The sequence below is a fragment of the Mesitornis unicolor genome, unplaced genomic scaffold (genome assembly GCF_000695765.1).
Source record: "Mesitornis unicolor isolate BGI_N332 unplaced genomic scaffold, ASM69576v1 scaffold2020, whole genome shotgun sequence".
In the NCBI taxonomy this organism is placed as follows: Eukaryota; Metazoa; Chordata; class Aves; order Mesitornithiformes; family Mesitornithidae; genus Mesitornis; species Mesitornis unicolor.
Genome location: NW_010158811.1, coordinates 25268 through 49299, shown reverse-complemented (window position 1 = coordinate 49299; position 24032 = coordinate 25268). Strand labels below are relative to the sequence as shown.

Here is a 24032-nt window from a genome sequence, read left to right as displayed (position 1 = left end):
ACTCTTTCCTCTAGTACGTACTATTTCTGAGATGTGTCGGATTTGGCTTTATTATAAGGAAGCAGTATGGAATGCTGTGCTGCAGTTTTTGAGTGCTCTAATTTGTCTGGTACTGTGGTGTTCTGTTCCTGGATGTCCAGTAGCTGTTGCATACTAAAAGGCGTGTTGCTTTGTTGAATTCTTCATTCCACCCTTTCTGGCATAATTTGAATGATCACTGTGTGGAGGGAGCACATGCAAGGAGTCACTTCAGAGCTGCATTCTTGCTGTATGGATGGATTTGTTATCAGTTGCTGCCTAAGATTTCTGCCTTCCATAGACCCTTCTCCATAGACCCATTTTATCAGTGCTGTCTTCTGCTGTAGTAATTCCTTTAATTCCCCTCAACCAAAATGACAGCTTTGCCAGGAGAATAGCTCAAAACAGCACTGCCACAGTGAGAATTTGGTGTATTATATTTATTGCATTTGTTAATGTGCTAATGTATGACAATTGCTCCTTCTTTTTTTTCCCTCCTGCTACGTAACAACTTCCCACCTCATTTGCAGGCTTCCAATGTCTGACCATTGCATCCTGAGAAATTCAAAGCAGAAAGCCTTATGTTACTCACTGAGTGCAGCCCAAACTCAAATATTAATGTCAGAGAATGCAGTGTATTTTCCCTAAGTGCTTCCTACCAGAAAATACAATATTTCAGCAGTGTGACAATTTATTATGTTGAGGAACATGAGACACACTCTAGAAATTATATGTCGGGAATGTAAGTGGTTACAGGGCATTTTTCATCTTTAAAGTTCTGCGTTATTTCAAAACTGTTTGTTTTGATTGCGCTTGACTGTTGACTGTGAATGAGCAAGACAGTTTGGAGGACAGAACTTAGTAGCTGTTGCTTTGCATCATTTGGCAGAGCACAGCTGCTGCAAGTCGCGCACACAGACAGGAGGAAGCTTTCTGAAGAGTCAGTCTGCCCTTACTACTCATATGAGAGTGCACTTTTTGCTTCTGCATCAGCAGCACCTTCTTTGAAATAAGAATTGCTTTCAGAGCTGCAATTGCAGCAAAAACGTCTGTATCAGACTATTTATTAACTGTCCAATATAGCTCAATAATATTGGAATATCTTTAAAATAATGTATTTCGCTTACATGTAGAGTGGGACAAAACAAAGAACACATCTTTGGATTTCAAGAGCTATTTCTTTACATCAGCCCTTATCCCAAAAATAAAAACGTGAGGAGGGACTTGGCACACTTTAACACCTATGATTTTAAGATGATCTCTCACTAACTCTCTCTTTCAAGTCTCTGTGAAGCATTTTTCATTATTCTCGGAGGTAGATGTATTCATTTCATTATAACTCAGAGCAGATGTTGAATGTAGTTACCAGAGTAGTTGTGAAATATTGCTCTTCTAAATAGCTGTTTCATTGCCACATTATAAGGTGTTATGCAAAAAGGAAATTGGTTTTCTGATCCAGTTGTCCCTGAAAAGCCTTCCATAGCCAGAGGGCAAGCTGACTAGCTAGCGTAGGGAGTGGAAGGTTAGTGCCTAAATGTTTGCAGAAGGGATTGACTGGACAAGAGATCTACTGTTCTGTTCCTTACATTAAAAATATGCAAGTTCCTAAAGACTTCAGCCTTGGTCTGTATAGACACTGTGCATTAATTTCGGAGAATCTGCAATTAAGAACAAGTCAGTGTCAGGTGAGGGATGTCTGTCTGTACATTCAGATATATGGTGGAATACAGCGTCCTTTTGACAAGCGTTATCCTTCTTCAAACTGTTGTTATTTTCACCTTCAGACCTGTGTCTTGTAACCTGCATATAGGTCCTGACTTGAATTGTAAAGAAACCCACCTTAATTCAAACCAAAGATTTGTAAGCAACTTTACTTATTGGAAATATATAGAAGGGCCACACATCACTTGTATTACACATAATCGGTAAGGAAAATTTATCATGGCTACTTATTTTTCTGTTTCCTTTTGAACAGTGATGGTTTCTTTTCAGCAGGATTTTGACTTGAGTTGCACTTCAGAGACAGATATTTTTTTTTTTTCTGTGATAAAAAATGCTCTCCTAGAAAGGGGTTGCTGTTTTCTGATAGGTTTGGGAAATTGATATTTCAATCCACCATCCTGTTTGGAAGATATGCACTGATTTCCCAAGAAATGTACAGCACAAAGATGCCTGCTATCCTTTGACAGTGCTCCTCTGTGCTTCTACTTTGTAAGGGAATCTTTAGCGTTCAGGAACTGTTAACCTAACACAAAAAGCAGATGCTTTTGGGATTCTCTCTCTGAATTAATACCTGGTCCAAGCGCCAACAAACCATATTTTTTTCATTTACATAAAAAGTCTTTTTGACCCATGGGAACTGAATGTATGCCTTAGAGATTAGAGCACTGGGTGAATATGGAAATTATGTATCCACTGGTAATTGAGAAGACAGTAGAAGAAATAGCAGCAATTATAAAGACCTATTCACAAAGTTTGGGTACTTTCAATACTTGTTTAGGCTAATTGGACTTTCATTCAGTCTTATTCACTGTTGTCCAAAAAACAGGGACAAATACAGACAAAGTAGTATGATGATATTTCCTTTCTAGTTTATATTGTTTTCATTAACAGTGTATTAGAAAGTCAAGCAAATCCAAACTGATTTTCAGAAATTTCAGATTCCCCCTCTCCCATGAGTGTTTTTAGATTGAGAGCTCCTGATTAGAAATGTACGTCCAATTCCCAGTTCATGCAAATCGTACTAATACATCACATTAACAGTGGTGCTGTGTTCTCTACCTCTCAGTAGCAAACCTAATTACTGTATTTTGGTGATAGGAGAATACCTTTCTCATCTGATCTGTTACAGTATGGTTTTTAGCTTTTACCATGCCATATATAAAGCAAAGTATACTCTGTGCTACCACTTCTTTTCCTCCTAATGCAGTAAAAAAGAAACTGTCCCTTCCACTGTCTTTTCCAGTTTACTGTTCTCTAAGAAAAATACAATTTTTCATTGGGTTCTGAGGAAAAAAGTTGAGGTCAATAACTTCTTCATTATAGGTACTGTGCAGAAAATGAAGTGCCCAAACTGTTGAATGAATTGTGATTTTATCTTCCTGCAAATTTCAGTGTGAACCTGGAGGGGGTTTGTTAGATAATTTTGATAGTGTTAGACCATTTTGATAGTATTAGATAATTTTGATAGTGTTAGACCACTATTGTTGTGGCTTGGGTGTTCTGCTTGTTGGAAGAAGAGATCAGGATCTGTGATTGTGCAGGGAATGTGCATTATGTAGAAAAAAGAACAGGGAAAGATGGGAAAGCAACTAAGCAAACTGTTTAGCCTGTCTTTTTTAGCATTGAGGGTTGATAATTCTCATTCTGTGTCCCACAGCTGGAATTAGGCCCTAGCTTATCTATGCTATGTTAATGCTAATTTTCAGCTGTTTATTAATACCTGCTGTAAAAACACTACAAGTTTCTGTAGTTTTGTTCTTGCTCCTCCTTCTTTTAGCACTTGAATAGTCATTTAACAACTTCTGAAGTAGCAGGTGAATGCTATGGAAGCTGAGAAAATTCACAACAAAAACAACTGTAATTTCCTAATGCAAGAGAACTGAAAATAGTTTTGACCATACTGATCAAATATAAATATAGAGCTGAAGACAAACCTGTTTTGTTGTGCTGACATTTGAGGGTGGTGTTGACTGTGAATTCCAGGTGAAGTGAACGAAGACTTGGGACATCTCCAGGATGATAAAGCCAAGTTTTTAAAGTAATGATGTTATACTGTGTTCCTGCTAATATTTGCAACTACCTACCCTTTTTCTGGCTCAGAGTTACATCAGCATATAAAAGTAATTTGTATATATTTTTTTTTTGAGAGGAGCAAATGCTCTTTTTTTCAAACAAACTCTCTGTTACATGATTTGCTAGTTTTTCTTCCTCTTATTTAATAATAACTCTTGTAGTGTAAAAGCATTATGTGAAATGGAGCTTTCTTAAGAAAAAGAGGAAGGTGAGAAGGGAGGAATTTCTAGCTGCCTAACTGCTGGGATAATTAGGAAGGCGTAGGCATTACAGGGGGTATTCATGCTGTCTTATTTGGAGGCTCTGAACAAGGCATTTTATGTTGGAGATTCCAGACCTGCTCACCAGTGTTCAATTTATCTGTCAGCAGTTAAATTACAGAATCGCTCGGTTGGAAAAGACCTCCAAGATCATCACATCCAACCGCTCCTGTCTACCCCCTAAACCATATCCCTAAGTACCTCGTCTACCCGCTCTTTAAATACATCCAGGGATGGTGACTCCACCACCTCCCTGGGCAGCCTGTTCCAGCTTCTGACAAACCCTCTCAGTAAAGTACTTCCTCCTTATCTCTAACCTGAACCTCCCTTGGCACAGCTTGGTGCCGTTTCCTCTTGTTCTAGCCTCCATCACCTGGGAGAAAAGACCAGCACCCACCTCTCTACAACCTCCCTTTAGGTCGTTGTAGGTGGTGATGAGGTCTCCCCTCAGCCTTCTCTTCTCCAGGCTAAACAACCCCAGTTCCCTCAGCCGCTCCTCATAAGGCTTGTTCTCCAGACCCCTCACCATCCTTGTGGCTTTTCTCTGAACTTTTTCCTAAGATTCAAATCCCAGGAGATTTTTTGTCTTCTGTCACCTCCTCCCCTCCCTGGAAAACCCTCCAAAATGCTGTGGTTAGTAAAACTTTGATGTTTGTAGGTGCTGGAGGAGAAAACAGCTGGATTATGATCACAAGATCTTGCAGCATTTTGATTCCCATTCCTTAGATTTTTCCCTTTCAGTTTATTTTCACAGCGCTGGAAATTTACATCTGACTTTTCTACCCTATTTCTTTTTGAGCCTTTTCATTATCTGACATAGTTTTCACCAAGAAATACTAGTGAGATCTCCAGGATTATAAAAGTGGTATTCATGACTTTTCAGCATTATTTACAGTAAATTCTGTGAGGCTCTGCCTCTCCTCTGATCTTCTTTACCGACAGTGTCAAGAATTGGAGAAGATTTGGCTTTTATTCACCTTCCAAACCTCTGAATGTGTAGCTGCAAAACAGAACAACTGACTTTTTGATGTTGCCTTACAATGCTAAGATAATTAAACAAGAACGGGTTGGTGGCTTTTTTTGGAATTCATTCTTCCCAAGGATTTGACATGGGAAGTGCACTTTCCCAAGTGCAGTAACCCTTGAAATACTTCTGCCCTACACAGTATTTCTGTCATGGCTTTGCTGTAGGCAGTTTCTTACTGATATGGTATAACCTTTTACCCATAGCAGAATAAGCTACAGGTGTAATGCAGAAAGTATTTTTGACTGTCTACTGTGGAATGGAAAAAGATCCCTAGTGAAGAATGCAAATTTCTGTAATGAACCTACATTCATAAGAGAATACATAAAATCTGATTTCTAAATCTTCCCATTCTCTGGGGGCTTTATGTTATTGTATTATTTTGATGTGCTGAACTAGAAGCAAGACTTAAAACCTATACTTACTTCGTGACACTAAGAACAACCTTAACTGACAATATTTGTGTTTTTGTAACAGAATCTGGTTCTGCAATTACTGCTTCTTGTATTGGTTTGGGGAACTCGACAACACCGCCACCTGGACAGGCAGGAAAACCAGTGCCAGGATACAATGGTAAGACTGTGCTAAATACGCTACTAGAAAAGGATGTTGCTTATACTTCTGAGTAAGTGCACCTTAATTTTCATACGTCTTATGGAAATTACAGTCTCATTAACACATTTTCCTCCATTCTGTAACAAGAAGTGCTGCTTTTTTTGATGTGTTGTGGAATGTGATGGTGCATAAGAAAATGAGTTATGCTCAAGATCATTGATCTACTGCTTCTATCTTTATAAAATAAAAAATCTAGCACACCTACACTGAATATAACAAAGATATGAAAAAACCACTGTGCTTTAAGTCTTTATCTGCAGTTGCACTGTTTTTAATGAGAAACAGCAGTAAAATTTGTATTGGCAAATCAGAAAGAAAAAGGTTACTAGTAACCATCCGCAGAAGAGGAAATGATAACTAGACAAATAATTGCTATAACTTGCACTTTAAGTGGTCTTTTATACCTGTGTTTTAGATTTTCAGAGCGTAAATAGTTTTGTCCATCTAATAATTGTGTTTCAGAGACACATTGATTATATTTATTAGATTTTCTTTTGGCAGTTTTGTGTGAAAAATATTCTGAAGCTCATAAAGAAAATTCTTACTGAGGTCTGTGTCGTCCACAAGTATGTTGTATTGAGCAAACAAGCAACTCGACAAGGATACAAATCTATTTCAATCCATCCCATTATTTTTTTTTTTCAAAGATCAAATTCTGTTTTCTGCCTTTTTCTACAGGTATATGGGCTCATAGTTGAGAGAGCTGTTAAGTACATTATCTTTCAGTACTTGCTGAGAGTTTTTATTTCCAGCTGGGACACATGGTAGGCTATGGACCATAATTAAAAGTACAAGCACTAATTGTCTGGAAGGTGTTTGTGTGCAGAGGGTGCAGCCACAGTACTAAGAAAACAAAAATATTTTCATACTTTGGATCCCTGATGCAGTTTTCAAGAGTTACTTGAAGTCTGAAAAATAATTACATTAAAGATTAAACAGTCTTCAGGAAAAGTTCTAACAATCGGGCAGAAAGAGCTTTGCTGTTTTTACTCTTAATACTTATATTGGAAGTGAACATTAAAGAAAATAAACATTTTCAGCAGCTCTGAGGTTTGGCATTTACAGCTATGGCATGAAGACAAGCAATAGTTTGAAAACAGGATTAAAACAAATTTGTGACATTTGTCCTGAGTTGTAATAAATATGAAGAGTGGAAGAATGTAATTGCACCACACATGCGATTAGATGATGATCAGGCTTAAAAAAAAGTATGAGTAGCAAGAATATAGAAATTGCCTGTGAATTTTTTTGGAACATCGTGCCTTGTGTAAGTAAATAATTTCTTCAAATAGAATAAAAGAAATGTCTTGAGCATACCTTGAAAGGTAAACATAAAATGAGCATTAAAATTCACTAAAGATTTATGAAAGAACTTCACCTCTTCCAGTCTTTGGTTTGAGGCCAATTATGTCCTGTAACACAGTCATTCATGAAATAGCGAATCTTGAAATAACTACCCAGCAGCTATCTTGCTGTCATCTACTTCTGTTTTGGTGGTGTTTTACTGCTGTTACTATATTAATTAGAAGAGTTCTTTATGCCATTTAGAAGATAGATTATGTGTTTTTAGATTATATATGTAGCTGTTAATGGGTTTTGGACATTGCTGAAGTTACATTGTATTTATGCTGGGGTATAAATCGAAAGTTACAAGATCTACCTCTTTTTTTTTTTTCTTAACACAGCCATAGTATTGCTAAAATAAACCAATTTCCTTGCTGATTTTCTTGGAATATAAGGAATAAAATTGGTATTTAGGTAGGATATCAAAGTACAGTGGCACAAATTGCATTTAAAAGGGAATCAAGATACCATACTAATTTCTGGCTCTGTTGCTTCAAATCAGATATCATGCTTTCCCTGTGATCTACATGAACCTTTTCCAGATAATTTCATGGCATTGTTTTTAAACTGAAGCAAGTTTTACATTTTGTCAGTCAGTTCTTCAGTAACTCAGGAGTGAGCAGTATAGTACCCCTCTTCCCTAAATTTTTGTACATTGAAATAGACTCCTTTCAAAGAGGAGAATAAATGCTGGAATTGGTACCTTGATAAAATAGTTACAATAAGCTGATGAGATTTTACTTTAGTTTCATAAAAACAGGAAAAAATAGGGGAGAAAGCATTTAAAGCTACATCTGAGTCGGTCTTTTTGTGCTTAAATTCCCCAAATTTAATGATACCATGTTCTTATGCCATCAAAAAGATATAAGGTATAAGATATAAAGATATTATACATGGCTTTTGTTTATACCATTCTTGCTGGTTTTTATTAAGTGTCTTCTGTGTTTCCATTCATCCTTTTAATTTCCTATCATAGTTACTCTCTCCAAGTCACTGATTTGTAAAACTGGACTTGTGGACTTGCTTGTATCTATATCCTGAGCTATTGCTTTCAGCAGGCTCTTCAGTTATTTAAAAATTAGCATCCTCTATAAAGGATTGGGTTCAGCCAGAAATAGAAAATTACCAATGTTTGACGTTCTTTGGACAGATAGGATATGGTATTACCCATAAGAGTCTTAACAGGGTTTTAGTCAGAATTATCCTCTTTTCCCCACTTCCTCTGGAACCTTTTAATACACAATGTAAGATTATTTGTAGAAATTTAGATCCAGCTGAACATTGCTTTCTTTGCTTGGGCAGACTTCAAAAGGTGTGTTTTTAAATGCATTTCAGCCTGGTCTGTCAAAACCTTCCCTCCCTGTATTTCCATGGTTTAATCATTTCACTTTGTTTAGTCTCATATATCTCAGGCCAAGTTGAAACTACAATTAAGAAATACTGTAGTGTGTCTTCCGTTCCTTCCTTATCCCCACACCTTCAGATGGAAAGGGTGGTTGTAACGTATTTCCCAAATGACTGCACAGAAGAGGCTATTACAGTTGTAGGAAACCTACATACACCCTACAATTTGCGTGTCCAGAGAAGGGCAATGAAACTGGTGAAGGGTCTAGAGCACAGGTGCTATGAAGAGCAGCTGAGGGAACTAAAGTTGTTTAGCCCAGAGAAAAGGAGGCTCAGGGGAGGCCTTATCAGTCTCTACAGCTACATGAAAGGAGATGGTAGTAGGGTGTGTGTCAGTCTCTGCTCTCAAGTATCAAGCAATAAGATAAGAGGAGATGGCCTCAAGTTGCACCAGAGGAGGTTTAGATTGGATATTATGAAAGATTTTTTTCACCAAAAGGGTTGTCAAGCACTGGAACAGGCTGCCCAGGGAAATGGTGGAGTAACCGTCCCTGGAGGTATTTTAAAGATGTGTGGACGTGGCACTCAGGGACGTGGTTTAGTGGTGGCCTTGGCGGTGTTAGGTTAATGGTTGAAGTCAATGATCTTAAGGGTCTTTTCCAACCTAAACAGTTCTATGATACGATGCTTTCACTGAAAGTGATGAGCCAGTGTCATCCAGGGAAGAGGCTTCTGTTGAGAGGTCTGGATGCTTCACTGTAGTAGTTTAGCATTTCCCTGCTGTGCAGCTTTGGGTAGTTCACAAGTCACTTTACCCCTTGATGCTGGACTAGACTAAACCTTATGAGCTGGAGAACATCTTTTGGGCTCTCCTGAGAGCCTTTGAAAACTGAACACACTTATTTACTGCTAATAGTATTTCTTATATGAATTGGGTTAGCCTCGTTATTTTAGTTCTTATTTCTTACTCCTGTTACGTGCACACTTTTTTGTATTTGTTATGTGTCTGAAGGGTCCTTTGCTATTTGGCAGTTTAGATTTTCCAGTATGAAGGTATCTTTTAATTTTGAGTTCTATGTTTTTCCCTTTTTGACTTTGATCTATTTCTGCTCCCAAAGCCACAAGTATTATTTAAAACTTTTTGTACTTAAGTCTGAATGTTAATAAGGTCATGAGATTATCCAGTTTGACACTCCCAAATTAATTCCTTAATTCCTTTTGTTGCTTAGTGTATTGCCATTGTGAAGTGTGACATAAGTTGATATCCATAAAGAAAGATACTGTTCTCCACATAAAAATACCCTACTTAACAGAACTTCTCTTGCTTTATTATTTCTTTACAGTGATGATTCTGGATGAAAATAAGGAACCAGTGAAGGCAAAGACTTTAGGAAATATTGTGGTAAAGTAAGAAAACTAAGTATCTTACAGTTAAGAGAAGGTTCTTACAAGGGTTGATTGTCTTTTGACCAAAATTTATAGATACATAATAATAATGGAAGTAAGAAGAGTTGAAAAAGCGTGGCTGTCTCTGATATTACTGCCAAACTGCCAGAACATTTTATGTTCATTAATGTTGAAAAATTGCAGATGAAATTGTGTGAGTGAGTGTGTGCGGATTGCTATTTTGTTTTTGTTTTTTGTTTTTTTTCTTAAACTACAACAGTTTACCATTTTCTTAATTACCAGTCTGTTGGCACAGGATTGAGCCTCCCTGTTGGGATTTATGAGCCAGATACTGAATCATTCTCTTCACTATTTTATCTTTCAGTTCAGTGATATAGTACAGCTGTGCAGATTGACATGCTTTGGTTTATGGGTGTGATGTTGCCTTCTCTTTCACTATCTCCTAATCCCAATTGAGGAACATTCTTAGATGAAGATGTTTTTTCTGATCTCTGTAAAAACAGCCATTTGTATCTGCATGTGCTTTGTATGAAAAAAAAAATGCCCAGTGTTCGCTTGTGTTGGTACTTAGGCAAAATACATACAGGAAAAGAGTCCAGTGAAAAAAAGAAAAGGAAGAAACCCTACTGTACATCATGTAGGTGATTTTTTTGTACCATTTACCAGACTACTGTCAGGTGAGTTACGGGAGCTTCAGTATTTTTTCTGAAACTATACCTTTCTTAGCTCCTTTTCTTGAATAAAGGAGCCTCTGTTAGATAGAAGTGTGAACATCAATTGCATTTCTTTTATCTTACCTTCTGCCATCTCAGTTACCAGAACCTTTTCTTCTCTAAACTCGCTAGGCTACTGCTCCCGCCAGCCCATGCCAGCTCTGTATGCTGGATGTTTCATAGGCTTTTAGCAAATGGCATTTTCCTTAGACAGATGCCTTCTTTGCGATTTACGTGTTGGCTGGAGTCTTCTCTGTTTTCAGTCACAGAAAATACTTCAGTTCTGATCACTTCTCAACTGCCAGCAAATACAAGTCCCAAAAGAAATGCTTTTGTCCACTTCTTTTGTGGTAAAATTTAGGAGAGTTGTGGTAACTTAGAGCCTTCACTGCTTGCTTAGTTGAATGGAAGGAAATAGAAAAATTAACATTAACCTTCGGTGAACTGAAATTTGATCAAAAGCCAAAGCATTGGGACAGATGTACCGATTTTGATGAGTTCTCAGAGAGAGAAGTTAGCTGAGGATTGAGCTGGGGATGAGACTGTCAGAGCTACAGTCACTGGAGTGTGCTGCAGATGTGCAGCGCTAAAAATGCAGTCTGGCTGGCTGCATAGAGCTTGCTTGGGAGTTGGAGTTGCTGAGGTGTGGAGGATTTTTGCTCAGCTGATCTAAGGTAACTAGACCACTGTGGACACTGAGGTAGTATCACGTGAAGTTACTGAACTGTGTGACACAGACACATCTTTTCAGGATGAAGTCTATATCCTTCCTAATTTTCAGCATCTTGGGCTAAGCCACCAGGACACATGGGCATGTGTTTAAGTGCACACACAATCTCCCCTGAATCAGCAGACTCATTTTTAGATGTAGTTTTCCTATGACATGTATAGGATTGTGCATTTATTCTGTTGCTGAGTATGAATAATTGAAATTGCTCCAGCCTTTAATAGACTGTAGTTTGCAGTATAAGTAATCCAGGTCAGAGTGGAGGGCTGTCTTTTGAAGCTCTCACCTCTGTAGAGCCTGATGACACGACAAAATGTAACCTTGTAATCAATAGGGAGAGAGAGAAAGGTATTTTATAAGAAAATTGATCCTACCTGTCTTAGGCATTCAGCTAGGCTGGAATAAATCGCATACCAGATGTGCTCATGTCACTCCACCAGCTGCAGGGATGACACAGTTCGCTTAGGGTGGGTGCATAGTGTTATCTACCAAAAGTGAAGTGAAATGAACTCCATCCCTAGCAACTCTGCCAAACAAGTTTAACTATACCTACTAATAGGTAATGTTGGTAGACGTGTGCATATATTTTTGAGTCATTACTATCTTTATCTTTAAGTGACTGTCAGGAGTGCATATTGCCATATTGGAAGATCTTGTTTGGGATTATTGTAAAACTCTGAAAGCCAGAATTTACCTACCCTAATGTGGCCCGACACTTTGGCATTTATCTCAAGGGACTGCAAATGTGTTTATATATTATTTTTTGTTGTTTGTTTTGTGTTGTTTTGTTTTATCTCATCTTCTGCTGCAGTCAAATAAACTGATAGGGAAAAAGAGAAAAATTTTGCTTGTGGGATTTTTTGGGGGCTTTTTTTCTTTCGTTGGATCACTCAAGAAAGAGTAATGGCAGAGGGACACTATTATTTTATGATGTCCATATGTATTGTAATGTCCATTCTGAAACTGGGGGGAGAGTAAGGAGCAAAGAAATTACATTGTATCATTAACATAGTCGATATGAAACCAGTTCTGAGGTAGTTTAACTAGCACCACTCTTTCTCTTTTTTCTGATTCAATCTTTTGAGACACAGGATCTCTTAAAATTCATTCTGCAGCTTAACCACCCCCCCAAAAAAAGCACACCAAGAAAACAAGACAAAGGTATTGATAAGCTTTAGAAGGTGAAGTGTAGATTTTTAACACTTCTAACTTTTGAATCTTTGGACTGTTAATAGAATTTGGGTTTAGGTCATGATTTGCAGTGTCTTAATGCTTTGTGCCAGGTTTCATTCTGGTAAGTGACAATTTGCTGCAGTGTTTAGTTGGGTTGTTTTGCTCGTAAAAATCTGTGGCCGTTACCTTAAGGCATCACATTTTCTATGTTCTGCTTCATTGAGCTAAGCTGTTATTTAGCTGTAAATGTTTTTCATTTTTTGATACAGCTAGTTTTCATAAAGCCCTCCTGCAAATAAGCTTTTCTTCTCTTCAGCTCTTCAGCAGGCTTCTACATGTACAGACTCCTTAAAAATAGCAAGGATGACCCTTGCTACTAGCAGTGTTTGTTTGTCACCCCAGGGACACGTCCCCATGCAGCTAGAGTAAAATGGAGAGGGTCAAGACAGTTTTGAGTATTACTCTGTCGTACACTGAGCAGCAAAATAGTGTGTACTGTTTTAGAAAAGAATACAGGTGTTTGCTTTTATCTGCAGCATACACGAGTTGAGAAATATTCTTCAGTATTTCCTGGAGAGGAGAATGGCCACACACTGCCTTCAATGCCAGCTGTGCAGAAGTGGTATGCTGCTGCTCTTGGTTATTTTTATCTCAGTCTAACTCTTGCTAAAGACTGTTGTGGGCTGCTTGAGGCCTGCAGTGCTCATAAGTATAGTATTTAAAATTTCTGTTCTTACAATAGAGTTTTGAACTTTAATTTAATCCTGCAGAAGTGAAGTACTTTAGAAAGGTAATTCTTACATCTAATTACTCCATCTTCCTACTCAAAGTACATTCTTTTCTTTACTCATCTGCCAACTGAAACCTGTTGAATTTTTTTCATATAATGAGGTCTTCTGTCATACAGGGTAGTTTACCTGGACAATGCAATAATATTTTTGACTTCACAAGTCTTTCAGGATAAAGTAATCAAAATCAGTGTCACAACACTGATGAAAATGAAGATGGGAAAATGAAGATGACTGCAGCTCATGAGGGTGGGCTTTTTTGAATTGTTTCTAAGTTTACTTGGTGTTTTTTCTGAGCTAGAATCTTTGGACATGAAAAATTCTGAGGATTTATTCTGAAGTGAAAATGATAGCAGCAACTACCTCCATTTCCATTAGCAAGGCCAGTCTGATTTAGTGTCACACTTCTGCTAGCATTGTTCTGACCTACCTGTAATTATTATACATTAAAAGTGTGTGTGTGTAACTATGATTAGCTTTTGTCTGTTCTCATGATCATAGAATCATTAAGGTTGGAAGAGATTAAGATCATCGAGTCCAACCGTCAACCTAACACCACCATGCCTACTAAATCATGTTATGGAGTGCCATATTCACCCACTTCTTGAACACCTCTAGGAATGATGCCTCCACCACCTCCCTGGGCAGCCTGTTCCAGTGCCTGACTACTCTTTCAGGATATAAATTTTTCCTAACATCCAATCTAAACCTCCTCTAGCATGACTTGAAGCCATTATGTCTTGTTCTGTCACTAGCCACATGGAAGAAGAGACCAACACCTACCTCTCTACAACCTCCTTTCAGGTAGTTGTAGAGAGCAATAATGTCTCCCCTCAGACTTCTCTTCTCCAAACTAAACCGCCCCAGTTCCCTCAGCTGCTCCTCATATGGTTTGTTCTCCAGACCTTCTACAGCTTCATTGCTCTTCTCTGGACATGCTCCAGTGCCTCAATGCCCTTCTTGTGAGGGGCCCAAAACTGAACGCAGTATTCGAGGTGCGGCTTTACCAGTGCTGAGTACAGTGGGACAATCACTTCCCTGCTCCTGCTGGCCATCTTATTTCTGATACAAGCCCGGGTGCTATTGGCCTTCTTGGCCACCTGGGCACACTGCTGGCGTGACCAGGAACATAAGGAACATTATCAAAAAGAAATCCCATTTAAATTCCAGTGCAGTGGGAAACTCAGTTTTACTCTTTTACATTATAAAGATTGTAAACTTATTATTCTTTATGTTCACTCACAACAGCAAGAGGACTACATTTGCCGTATACCCTTTCTATCCAGTGAGTAATACCTGCCAGTTAATTTCCTGGTAGATCCTAGTTACATTTCCTCTAATGTTTGTATAGATAATTTTGTGCCATAATAATGTGGGTTTACAAGATAAGTATTTACAAATTTGTTTTACCAATCTCCACTGCACAGAATCACATAAATATTTATGTTCCATATTCAGAAAGGGGTGAGACAATGTAGTTACATTGTACAGCAATTCTGAAGTACTTTGGTTGTGTTGGTTAAATTACATTTAAGAATAGTGACTGTGTGAGAAGCTCTGCAGACTATTAATGTTGTGGGAGTTTTCCCATGAATTTGGGATTAGTGGAGGAAGAGGAAGGAAAATGAAAATCTGGCAATAGTTAAGGTGATTCAAACGATTACCCACCCCATTATATAGAGTAAAACCATGCAAAACTTTATGTACAGTGCTGTAAGAGTGTAAAGTATTGAAAAATAATATTTATTATATTTATAATAGGTTTTATAAAGAAAGGGTCATGATAAATTTACAGGTTTATATAATTTTAGGCTTTAAGTTAGCTGAATAGAAATGTGACAGTTCTTTTGAAGCAAATACCGTAATGTTAATATCCTTTTGTGGAAGACATGTTCAGAAGTAAGCAACCCATTCAAATTTCAGTATTTGTGGTACTGTGTTCAATCCTTATACAGTATTTAAAGAGCAAATAGATGTTCAGTAAAAAGCTTAGTCATTAGTATTTCTTATAATGCATTTAAAAAAACCCCAATCTATGTCTATGTGGATTTCTGAAGCAACCTGAAGTCAGGAATGTAATCATTAAGATGCATAGTAGAAATGCTAACTAAAAGAGCTTTGAGGGAAGAAAAGGGAATGAAAAAGATGTCATCTTTTGCAGCACAGTGTAATACTTTGATATCCTGTTAAAGAAAATAATGAAAGATGTTGTAAAACTTGATGGGTGAACATTTGGGCATTCTAACCTGGGATACGGACATGAGAAAGATCCCAGCTCTTGTTTGCGCTCTTCCCCTTCCTAGGAAGAAAAGGAGGCTGGGGGACAATGGCAGTTTTTTAAGATAATGAAAGCAAGGGGAAACTTCATCTGAAGCCAAGAAAGGGGTATAATGTCCTTAGCTCAGAAGAAAACCAGATAGAAGCTACCTGAGATGCCACAATAGCCACTGCAGATCTAATTGTTACAAAGTGTCTCAGTAATTAATGCTGTCAATTTTTCTTGTTTTGTGTGACACTATTGCTATTTTGTACTTTTAAAACAATATATTCTTTTATAATTAAATTTGATGCAATAATAAAAAACATGCTTAATATTTTGAATTTTCCTTCTATGAATGTAATAATCCCCCAAATTCAAGTACTTACTGAGACACACTAAGAAACGTCTCTTTCTCATATGTAATAGAGTGTCTGAAGAGGATCAAGCTATATCTCCATTGCCTGAGTTGTTTTTCTTTTTTGTCATTTTATTGATGTACTTTGCCATTTTGGAAATGGTGTTTAATGTTTTCCTGTTTTTTTAAATATAAAATAAACAAATGAAAAATTACATAAGGTAGCAGGAAATTAAAGGCAACCCAACCGAGGGCATGTTTCAGCCTGGTCTGAGTGGCTTGGCCTCAAGGAAGAATGCTGGAGGGAGAAAAGTGTTGCTTGTAAAACCATGCAAAGAAAATGTGTCATCCTCATAGACCACTTGTAATAAGTTCTCATAAGTAAAGGTCATACATCTAGGAACAGTGAAAATCTGCTAGATCTATAAGATGAAAGACTGTACCCTAGCAAGCAGTGGCTATCAAAGGAGCTTTTTATGTTACAGTGGGTAAGCCACTGAAAACACAAAATCTTTGAATGAAATATAGCTGCCAGTGTAACTGAGCAGGGAATATGATACCTTGTTATTCAGTAGGGAAACTGAAAAGGAGCTAATACTACTGTCTGTGGATGTGATCTTAGTGAAACCATTAATGCATTATTTTCAGTTCTTATGTCTGTATTTCAAAAGGCTATTGAGAAAATGGCTCAGTTTTGGTGTCGATATGAATGAGAGCAACTTGGGTGCTGGAAAGCTTGGCTTAAAGAAACTTACAGTTTAACTTGTGGTATGTAGTCTATCCAAGATCAGTTAAGTGATGACTTTATCAAGGTCGGGAAATACCCACAGGACAAAGACTTTTCAGAGAGACTGGTGTTTAATCCAGCATAAAGAAATAGGAAGCTGAAGCTAGACATATTCAGATGAGAAGTAAAATACATAATTTGAACATTGAAATATTAAATCATTGGAACAAAGTCTTGGGAATATGGTGGTTTTAGTTTTCTTTGACACCTCTAGGTCAAACCTGGATATCTGTCTTAAAGATACACTGTCATTTAATCAGAAGTTATGGGCTTGAGACCGGATTTAGTAGATGACATTCTTTAAGATGTGTTATATGGGAAGTCAGATTAGATGGTCGTGATGAATCTGTGCAAAAGATTTCTCTCCCTGCCAGCCACCCACATGGGGTTTTTATCAGCTTTGTCTTTACTGTTTACAAGTGAAACAATGAGTAGGACCTTCAGTGGGGGAACAGTCTGGCCAATGATGGGTTTTCTGACAGATTTCTGTCTAAGTACATGTGAATAGCATTTGAACTTCCTTTACTTTTAACCTTTTCCAAGTAGTTTCACTACTTTTTGGTGCTTTCTGTCTTCCCCACTGAACTATAATATTTTTCATGCAAAATCCACACTGAAACCAACTACTTCTGTGACCTCTTTCAGCTAATTAAAGCAATATTTCATGCAGACTGGTGAATGTTGAAGATGCTCTCTCTTCTCTTGCCCCTTCTCCATTCTTTTTCCAGTGCTGTTCTTCCTTGTATCTTAAAAAAGCTTCTAGATTCCAGATAGCTTTTGAACTTGCAATCAAAAATTTTAAGAGTGATGTATATGCACAGCACTACATCAATGCTGAGTAATAATATAGCTGCCAGTCAAGATGATTTAGTTGCATTCACAAACCCAAACTCATTTAGCTATGGCTTATACTTGCTTTGACTGGCTGTAATGAACAGCCTGTGAGCACCATTGTCTACCATAAAATAAAAGGATGTCTTTCCTGAAACTCAGCAAGGTGGCATCTCTAATAGTTTTTGACTTTCATTTGTACTTTCAGAAATCTGCTTTTCTCTGTAAATTATCTTTTGAGTGCTTTGTCTGTAATTGCTTTGTTCCATCAACAAGGAATCTTACATCATTTTGATGAGTGGCATCCTGAAAGGATGACACACGGAGTCAGATTTTCTTGAGCTAAGCTAAAGGTGGGCTGTTCTGTGTAAGGTCAGCCACTGTTGTATGAAAAATAAATGAACTGTGAAACAAGGCTTAAAAAACAGGTAATTTTTGTCCTTTAAAATTCTCTAGCAGAAAACAGTTACTGAGAAAGCAGTTTTTCTGTGCCAAGCTCAGCTAATCTGCCTGTTTCTCCACTTTAAAGTGAAATTACCTTCTTATCTTTGTAAAATGTAACCAGAGTGGATCTGTGTAAAATGAACCCATATAGTTTACATCATTAATTTACACAGTTTACCTAGTTTGCCTGGTGCTGTGCTAAATGTGTTCAACCTTGAAATGAGAAATGGGCCTGGATCTGTATTCCTGTAGTTCTGCAATTGTCACCTTAATTTCACTGGAGTAAATGGAGAATTGCATCATTTGTACGGCTGTTGCTGTACTGGTGAAAAATTGGCTTGAGTGAGATAAAAATTCAGACCTGTACATCATCTTTGAAGTTTGACATCCAAGTTCAGGTGCTTTAATTCACCTCAGTGTAGGTTTTTGGCTTGAACCTTGACTTGAGTTTGAAACTGTGTCTATTCTTTGTTGGTTGAATGGGATGAGTTGACTGTAGTTAGCTTGATCCAATATAGCTGGTAACATATTCATGTTGTAGAAAGAGCTGACAAGCTTGTCTTGTATTTATATTTGTTGAAGTTTGTGATGTTCCTCTCCAGAAGGAAGAGCAATGATGAGATAGAAGGTGCAACCAAAGTTATGACCATGTGAAAAAACTAAGCAAGAATAATATATAAAGGAGAGCTTATCTGACAGCAGATGCAAAGGCTCAATGCTGGCTGAATTGTGGCTTGGCATGCAGGATGAGAGAGAGAGAGAAGTTAACAGATAGCTAGAGAAATACAGTAAATATGTCCCAAAGGGAAGCCAAGCAAAGCAGCTTCCTTTTATATTGTAATCAGTGTGATGTCAAAAGTGGAAATAATGATAAAGTAACCTGCCTTCTACTATCTTCTTCTGTGCTTCTGTTGCTTGTGAAAGGAAAGCAGACCCATCTCTGGGGCAGTCATGCTTACATATGCATACTGGACATTTTGGGGTCAATATATCCCCCTAATAAAAGTAACCCCTAACTACCTTGAGTATCAGCCCAGTGCTTGGACAAAGTGGCAGCGGTTTTTAAATTTAGAACTTTTGTAGATGTGTGTTATGTTTTCTGGAGGGAACAGACCCAAACCCAACATCTCAAAATGTTCCTTTTTTATGGAGGAGTTTCAGGTTGCTCTTATTTTCTGACAGTCTGATTTTTGGTCTTCTGGCTCCTTTCACATAACTGTGATGCAGGCTTGCTCCCTTTGAAATTCATGGCAGCGTTCCCACTGTCAGCAGTGGGATGGAGTATTTTTTGCTCTTATTTTAATCCTGATGTCCTGGCAAAATTCCAATACATGTAATGTTTTGGCAAGATAAATTCATCCTTTATTACTTTCATTAACTATTTGTGTTTGCACAGCACCTAGAAATTCTAGTTAGCCATGATGCTAAGAACTTCACTATTATGGATTAATTGTATGTGCCCATAGCTCTGGAATTATTTTGCCTGGAAGATGGACACATGGAAGATGGCCTTCAGTTTTTGCTTAGTAGATGGAATGGAGTCGTAACTGCAAGAATTGTTTTGCAGAAAGCCATGGAGGCACTTTCAGACTATGTCTGTGTTGTGCTATGTTTTGCTCCATAGAGATACCTGTGGTAACCAGTAGCATAGCAGTCTGATTTCCATAGACTCATGAAATACGCACTGTGGATGTACCTATCATTCCAGCTTTCCTTTTTTTAAAAAGAACCTGTCAACCACAAAAAACTCACACCCTCCCCAACCCCAAACGGTGGGAGAAAGCATTATGTTTTTGGTGATAAGTTGCATACTTCTGTGTTTAGTTTTCAAAACAATTACAGTTACAGAAAAAAAACCAAAAACCTTTCTGATTTCAACAATAGAATTGGTTCATCTGTTCAACTGCAAAGTATTCAATAGAGCTGTGGAGAAATTATTAAGGACTTTGTCAATATGAAGCATCCTTTCTCTCCCATCACAAAGATGTTTCAGACTGTTAAATAAATTTAACATGCAAAATTTGCAAAGACAGAGGGTGTTACGAATTGCTATGCTATTAGCAACTAGGCAACAGCCATAATAACTACCATTCTCTAGTGGTTTTTATTTAATCTAAACAAGAGATTTTTCTTTTAATCTCATTCGTACACAAACAGCAGGATCAATATGTTGTTTTCCTAATTTTATTTTCAAGGCAAATATACTTTAGGTCATGTCTGTGTATCACAAGGATGCTTATTAAGCTTGAAAGGTTTAAAATAGGCCAGTGAATTCCCTCAAATGGGCAGAAGCCAACCTGTTGTCCCAAAGCTTAGGTGACTACCTGGGAAGTGTCTTGGCATTTCTGGCCTTGCCTCAACCATAATTGCAGGGACTATGATTTGTAGGATGCATTGAACAAGACCTGTAGAGAAGGTAATAATATTTGTAGTAGTATATGTTAATTGAGCTGAATTAAGCTGAAAAAACCTGGGATTGTAAAAAATCATGGATTTGAATCAGTTGAATTGAATCATTAGTTGATATGGCCTTTTCAATGTAGCTTGTACTTTTTATAGCTTATTTAGGTAAAAGAAAAGTGTTGCTATGCTACAGAGGGGTTTCAGTGCTAGAGATGTTGACTTCTGTTGTCACAGGGACATTATCAGAGAGAAAATAAAATACCTCTGGCTAAAGATTTGCTGGTTAGGAATGTAGGCATAGGCTAGTAAAATTTGTATAAGGCATTTATGATTGTATCTGTAAAAATAAGCTTGCTTGCATAATCATTCTCTCTCTGTTACTAGGGTTAAGCTTCATAAAACTTGTGTTTATATGCCCAAATATGTGTCTCTTAGACAGTTACAGTAAGCCGTGTTTAACCCCATCAGAGCTTTGAAGGAAGAAACAACCACTTCATTGTTAGCTGAGACTTCTGTAGCCTCTCTTCTTCTGGCAGATGTGGATGTGAAGTATCCCACATTTTGTCATGCCCATATCCTTGGCTGAGGAAGGGGTGTATAGTATGCATTGAAAAACTCAACTAATGAAGCAGTCCAGAATTTTGCAGCTTCACTTAAAAAAAAAAGTCCATTTATTTTAGAAAGTTCTGAAAATGGCTTTTATCAATGTACTTTCAAAGAACTCCTCAAATGATTCAAATATTATGCACAGTTTAAATAAAAAGAAAAGCATTTTTATTCAGATTCTCATGACAGAAGTAATTTGAGTTATCTTCAGTTCTGTAAAAAATATGTTTTATAATTCATATGTGTATGAATGTGTGTGTGTGTTAGAGAAAGAGATACCTATAGTCATTAAGTTGTCTGTATCATAGCATATACGCACACATTTCTGACAGATGCCTAATCCTTGGAAATGTTGGATGGTGAATGCCGATAACATATTATAGTATGGTATATAATATTTACTAGACCAAACAATCATTTTAAAGAATGCCAGAGATGCTTATGTTAAATAAAAGATATGGTTTGGATACAGTTGAGAGCTATATGCATGTGGTCACAACAAATATATGGTCTCTTTGATCTGTTACTATTAAGCTGAACTGTTTTCTGATTGTATAGCCAATGATTGTTTAACTTGAATATAAGGTAAGAATGGAGAGCATGAGTTGTACTTGTTATATGTATGTTTCTTACTACTTCCCTCTGTTTTTATTTAAGGTTGCCTTTGCCTCCTGGAGCATTCTCAGGTCTTTGGGAAAATCAGGAAACATTCCAGAAGTTATATTTCCAAAAATATCCAGTAAGAATTACGAAGTGATTTATATAAACTTTTGATAATCCTGCAGAACTGAATGACAGTCAATTTAAACTGGATAACATGTGAAATTATTATATCTTATTTTAATGGGAGAACTTTGATATACGCCTTATACAATTAAAAACATGTTTAAAACATTTCAAGGTAAAACTTCCTTCATGCATACTGTTTGGTTTTTTTTTTAATATCTGAAACAGAAGAAGTAAAACCTCAAGCTTCTGAACCTAAAAGTTGTTTTATGTCATTTGATCTAATAAAAGATGGAAGCCTCACAACCTTAGACTAGCATAGGTTCAAATATACTATGTGCAGTCACTCTAACCTAGTATCAGTCCAAAATAGGCACTTGCCCACTGTGCACCTAAATACATGGAGGCTCCTTACTGCATTAATTATGTTTCCTTGTCAGATGAACTATCCAAGGGCTGGCTTCCTCCTTTCTTTGCAGAAATAAAATTGGTCCTGTGTGAATGTCCAAAACGGAAGGTTTGGCTCAATAAAAGTAAATAAGTGAATGTATCAGGCAAATCATTTTTTGTGTGCACTTGCATCGTGATGATCATGAAGTCTGTTTGGATACAGAAACAGGAATATCTTTGGGAACAATTTGATGACTGTCATTATATTGCAACAGTTCCATTTTCCTTGTCCAGATTCAGGCAAAAACATTCTCGAAGCTGTCAGGGATCAAAGTAAGCAGAGTTGGAAAAAAATCCAGGTTTATGTATTGTCTTCTGTTCTTTTTTAACAAAGACTACAAAACCTTTCAAGAAAGGTAGCTGTGTGGTATATTATGACAGAAGAATAATGAAAAATGTTACAGAATTAAATCTGTAAAAAACCCCGTATTTAAGTTGAAACAGTTTTGTTTGTTGGTTTCATGGAAAATGAATAGGTGCTTATAGTAATATTTCTGAGTGTATTTTTCGTTGTCTTGTGTTTAGGGATATTATGATACTATGGATGCAGGCTATATGGATGAAGATGGCTATTTATACGTCCTGTCTCGAGCTGATGATGTGATCAATGTTGCTGGACACAGAATTTCAGCAGGCGCGATTGAAGAGGTTAGCATTGACTGACACTAAAATAGAAAGGTGAAAGATGAATAAAGAAAGCTAAGACTGAAAATCTCAGAAAAATCTCTCATTTTCTTTTGGCTCTTGATTGCATTTCCATTGGTAATTATAACCAAATAATTTATTTTACAGGTCCTTCCTATTAAGGTGCTTTCCAGGACTATAAAGCACATTCCAACCCAATACATTCTATGATTCTAGTCAATAACAAGCAGTTTGTACCATGGGATTGATAAAACAGGCATGATTTGATATTTAAAGGTGGAGTTAAGGGGCAATATGGTAGCATGGGAAGTATTCCTGTGAACTCTGGTAACATATTTATTAGGGAATACATTAAGATAATGTAGGATCAGTGTGCTAAGTAGTTTCACCAGCTACTGTAGTTACTTAGGAGTAGAAACTTTTATTCCTAAGATACAGGTTTTAGTTGTGTTTTTTTAAAGTGCTTGGTGTTGGCTGAATTCTTTTCACATAGACTCATATTCAGTGCTTTTTCCTGATTTGAAGAGCTGTTTTGTCTCTTATCATAGGAGGGGTGCTAAATGAACAATGACAATTTCTGTTAAAAAACCCTGCTGTTAAATTGAAAGTCATTAATGTAACTCAAAAAGTTGAAAATAGTGCAGCTCATAATAGTATCTGAATTTCATATCATTGTTCACTCGCCTCTCTGGAACCGCTGGGATTGATTGCCAGTTACAAATTTCCCTGATGACATATCAATTGCATATTCAGGGAGTACAGGAAAAAGTGTACTGGGCATGTACAAGGGAAAAATACACTTTTAAGAACTTTGAATTTAACTGTTCACCGAGTCGCACACTAATCTGGTAGTCATTTTTTACTTTATAATTCTTTTAGCATAGTGACTATTTTTTTTTTCAAGGTTAGAAAACTTAAGAGAGACTAGAAGAAATTCAGATTGATTACACAGAAGTGAACAAATTGAGGTAAACATAGGTAATCCTTCAAGGATTGGTCAGTGAGGGAGCTGAACCAGCGGTTGCCCTGACTGGGGTCTGAGGTGACACAAAGGTGGCTTTCAGTCTGCTCAAACCTATTCCCTTTGAAGTCAGTTTTTTGTGTTCCTTCACTAAAGTGCAGCAAGGAGTTTCATCCTTGCCCCTTCCTGCTCTGCTGCTCAGGGGCTGAGCAGGGCACTGTTTCTTCGCTTCAAGCTGAATCTGAAGCTAGAAAAAATGATGAATGGAATTGCCTCCTCAGCTGTGTTACTTTCGTATCCATTGTCCTGAGCTTCATTCTGAGCTCAGTGGCTCTGTTTTTCTCCCTGCTAGTTGA

The 24032-nt window shown here is 37.3% G+C and overlaps 1 protein-coding gene across 1 annotated transcript in view; it reads left to right on the top strand.

Annotated features, from left to right (window-relative positions):
* Positions 1-24032, top strand: part of ACSS3 (acyl-CoA synthetase short-chain family member 3) — a gene marked incomplete at its 5' end in the record, with an annotated part of 78527 nt that overhangs the window by 51656 nt on the left and 2839 nt on the right. Inside the window, 4 exons of the mRNA XM_010184569.1 lie at positions 5575-5670; positions 9744-9807; positions 21552-21633; positions 22596-22718. Coding sequence (XP_010182871.1) covers positions 5575-5670; positions 9744-9807; positions 21552-21633; positions 22596-22718 — 365 coding nt within the window. The remainder of the gene's footprint in view (positions 1-5574; positions 5671-9743; positions 9808-21551; positions 21634-22595; positions 22719-24032) is intronic.